The sequence below is a fragment of the Carlito syrichta genome, unplaced genomic scaffold (assembly GCF_000164805.1).
Source record: "Carlito syrichta isolate Samal-C Ts95f unplaced genomic scaffold, Tarsius_syrichta-2.0.1 Scaffold153563, whole genome shotgun sequence".
NCBI lineage: Eukaryota > Metazoa > Chordata > Mammalia > Primates > Tarsiidae > Carlito > Carlito syrichta.
Genome location: NW_007097659.1, coordinates 76,677 through 80,745, shown reverse-complemented (window position 1 = coordinate 80,745; position 4,069 = coordinate 76,677). Strand labels below are relative to the sequence as shown.

General features: G+C 53.4%; 1 protein-coding gene across 1 annotated transcript in view; it reads right to left on the bottom strand.

Annotated features, from left to right (window-relative positions):
* TBC1D13 (TBC1 domain family member 13) overlaps nucleotides 1–4,069 on the bottom strand; it is a 37,655-nt gene that overhangs the window by 14,716 nt on the left and 18,870 nt on the right. The window contains exons 3-6 of the mRNA XM_008050621.2: nucleotides 2,336–2,376; nucleotides 1,515–1,576; nucleotides 1,262–1,361; nucleotides 392–474 (exon numbers count right to left, since the gene is read on the bottom strand). Coding sequence (XP_008048812.2) covers nucleotides 392–474; nucleotides 1,262–1,361; nucleotides 1,515–1,576; nucleotides 2,336–2,376 — 286 coding nt within the window. The remainder of the gene's footprint in view (nucleotides 1–391; nucleotides 475–1,261; nucleotides 1,362–1,514; nucleotides 1,577–2,335; nucleotides 2,377–4,069) is intronic.

Below are 4,069 nucleotides of genomic sequence, written 5' to 3'. Positions count from 1 at the left end.
ATAAATCAAAAAATCAGCCAGGCATGGTAGCACATGCCTGTAATTCCAGCTACTCGGAAGGCTGAGGCAGAAGGATCACCGGAGCCCAGCAGGTCGAGGCTGCGGTAGCCGGGAGCGGCCACTGCACTCCAATCTGGGTGACAGAGTGAGACTCCAACTCAAAAACAAAAACAAAAAAACTACGGCCTGCTCATAAGGAAGAGGGGCCATGTGGGCAGACCCCACTCACTCCTCAGGCCCATCTTCCATGGGATCTGATCGCAGCTATTGGGCCACTCCACCCGCGGTCCCTCCAACACCACCCTGTGGAACTGGGCTGCAGAAGGCAAGGACAGAGCTGGAGGACTCTCAGAAGTCCCGTGGCCAGCTCCCAGCCCGGGGCGCAGCCTACCGGACATCCTTGTCGATCTGCAGCAGCACCTCATTGTCCTTGAAGTACGTGTTCCACCGGCTGTCGGGGCTGGGGTTGAGCGGCTGTGGGGAGAAGAGAGGATGCTCTGGCCAAGGTCCAGCAAGGCCCTGGGGCCAATTCTCTCTTGGAAGCCTGAGCAGGAGCTTCTCCACAGTCTCTCGCTACACACCCAGTTGTGCCCTGACACAGCCTGCAAGCTCCTCAGAGGAGACAGTACAGGCCTTCCCACAGCCTCCTGAATCCCGCCCCAACACCACGCTGGCAGCCCAGCCTGGAGGTCTGCGCTGAGGACACTCTACCAGGCAGGAACTCTGTCCTTTCTGTCCACTGTCCTAGTTCTAGAACTCTGAGTCAAATGGGTACATGCTTCCCAAATGGATAAATGAACAAGCATCACTAGGTTTCTCCAACTCTCACTCATCAATGCTTTGAGTCATCATTCCCATCTGTGAGCCGGGGCTGGGGCCTGTCAACTTCCACTTCCTGCACTGTGAAGTACACTGGGGGTAGGGAAAGCATTTCAGGAGAGCATGGGCTTCTTGCAGGCCACAGAAGGCAGTGTGTCCTTCCTCTAGCTAGGCCATCACGGAGCCTTACTCAAGGAATGGGAATGGGGCAGCGCTCTCTGGACAGGGCTCTCGTTTCTGTCACTGCTGGGTCCAGGGAGAAGCAGGGAAAGACAACTGTCTTCAGGGGCCGAGCAACCAAACGCAACAAGGAGGGATAGAAGGCCAGAGGGAACCGATGCCAGACTGCACCCATCCTCTGGCATGGTGGGGCCTCGCCTGCTCCAAAGCCCCTGGCCCTCCCCATTCTTGTCCTCCGCCCTGGCTGCCCACCTCTACTCACATGGTCCTCAAAGGTCACATCCTCCCGGGACACACCCATGTTGGCCTTGGCAATGCCAGGCTGGATGATCATTTCCCTCAGGAACTGAGAATATAGCTCCCTGCAGGGGAGAAGAAAGAGGGACAATTCCCAAAGGCCTTGCCCAGGGAGCCCAGACCAGAGAAACAGCAACAGCAGGCAGGACGGGCTCACTGGCTCTGCCTGACCCAAAGGCCCTCCCGTCAGCAGTCAGTACCCTTCCACAGGGTCTCACCTCTGCTTGGCCAGGATGGACGTCCATGAGGCTCTCTCCAAGGGGAGGTAGTTCAAGAGAATCTGCACAGAGGGAAAGGGGCAACGCTCTGGCGACTCCCCTGCCCAACCTCAGACTGTAGGTGGAGGCTGACAGGCCTCAAGACAAACATCTCATAAAGCCCAGAGAAGGCTGCGCGTGGTGGCTCATGCTTGGAATCCCAGCACTTTAGGCTGAGGCAGGAGGATCGCTTGAGGCCTGGAGTTCAAGACCAGCCTGGGCAACATAGCAAGACCTCTTACAACATAGCACCACCTCTACTAAAAATAAAAATAAAAATAAATTAAATTAAAAAAATTAGCCTAGAGAAGACAAAATGGGCTGAAAACGAGGAACAAAGGTGTGAGCCAGGACGGCCTCCCCTTTCCTCCCCACTGCTTCCTTCCTCCTTCCTCCTAAACCCAGGCTTTTCTCACAGACTCTTCCTAATGATAATAAAACCTCATGTTCAAGGGAGCTGGAAACCAAGACACTGGGCTTCTGCCGCCACCTCAGCTAACAGCTTTGGGCAAAGCACAGCCTCTGCTTTGTCCCAATAAGTGTCACTTCTGCTGCACTTTACAGACCAGGAAGCAGAGGTCCTCACTGGCATTACAAAGCGTCCCACTCCCAAGGGGACCCTGGAGGGGACAGCAAGAGGAACAGAAAACCCACAACTTTCCAGAAAAGCTTCCTCAGACAAGCAAGGAACAGTGCAGAACAGAAGAAGCCAGGGTGGGGGCAGCCCATGCAGGAACCCGGGGACTCTCAGCAGAGCAGAAGCCCCACCCGGGCACACCCACCTTCCAGCAGAGGCACCGCAGTCCGCCCTCACAGGGGATGCCTGTGGACACAGCAGGCAGAGGTCACGCCCAGGCAGAGTCCCAGCGCCCCCCAGCCCTTCACCTTGGCCAGCTGGCAGGGAGTAGAGTGGGCGATAAGTACGTGTTCAGGAATCACTTTCCCCCAGGAAGATGGCTATGCCGGATGCTTATTCTGCATGTAATTTCTGTCCATGGTCCCAGCCCCCAGCCCAGAGTGCCCTCTGCTTGGAACATGCTTTTGAGGACAACAACCTTGATGCTCCCTTCTCAGAGCAACATTTGCCATCCACCACCTCATCCAAGTAAAAGCCAGGTTCTCCTGCTATAAACGGGAATGATGCCACAGCACCCACCACAACTGGAACCGTGTAACAATCTGTACGTACTTAACGTCTGTAACCCCTACTTCTGGGTAAGACCCAGAAAGACAAAAGCCTCATCAGTCTGTTATTCCCATTGCCTAGCACAGGGTATGGCACACAGAAGATATTCCACAAGCATTTGGAATACTTGCGGAATATAAACTAAGCCAGCAATACAAAGTGCTCTGTGCTTTACAAACATCATTTCGCTTAATCCTTAGTAAATACAGATGATTAATGTCATCATAGTCAGCTTACACATACGAAAGATTATCTATTTTTAAAAATTTTTTTGAGTTGGGGTCTCACACTGTCGCACAGGCTGGAGTGCAGCAGCACAATCACTGCTCACCCAGCCTCTACCTCCTGGGCTCAGGCCATCCTCCCACTACAGCCTCTGGGACTAGGCATGTGCCACCATGTCAAGCTAATTTTTAAAATTTTTTGGGAGAGATGAGGTCTTGCTATGTTGCCTAGACTTGTTTTAAACTCCTGGACTCAAGTGATCCACCCGCCTTGGCCTCCCAAAATGCTGGGATTACAGGCAGGAGCCACTGTACCTAGCCTGAGGAAATTTATCTACAATGACAGAGCAACCAAGAACTCAACACAGGTCTGATTCTAAAGCCCAAACTCTATTTTTTTTTTTCAGTCAGAATCTCACTCTGTTGCCCAGGCTGGAGTGCAGTGGCACACTCACTGCCACCGCAGCCTCAGCCTACTGGACTCAGGTGATCCGTCTGCCTCAGCCTTCCAAGTAGTAGGAACTACAGGCATGCACCATCATGCCTGGATAATTTTTCTTGATTTATTGTAAAGATGATGTCTCACCAAGTTGCCCGGGCTGGCCTCAAACTCCTGGGCTCAGGCAATCCCTTCACTTGGGCCTCCCAAAGTGCTGGGATTATAGGCGTGAGCCACCACACTCAGCCTAAGCCCAAACTCTTAACCACTAACAAAGACTTTCTCCCCTTCAGGGCCTGCATATTACTCCTGAACAGAAAGACAAATTTCGGTCAGGCTCAGTGGCTCAGTCTGTAATCCCAGTATTTTGGGAGGCTGAGGTGAATGCTGAGACCATGCGGTCAAGACCAGCCAGTGCAACTTGGCAAGACCTCATCTCTACAATAAAGCAAAAATTAGCTGGGCGTGGTAGCGTGCGCCTACAGCTCTGGCTACTTGGAAGGCTGAGGCAGAAGGATCACCAGAGCCCAGCAAGCCGACACTGGGGTGGTGGTGAGCATGCCACTGCACTCCAGCCTGGGTGACAGAGACTCCATCTCAGAAAAAAAAAAAAAGCCAGGCTCGGTGGCTCAGCCTGTAATCCCACACCTTTGGGAGGCTGAGGTGA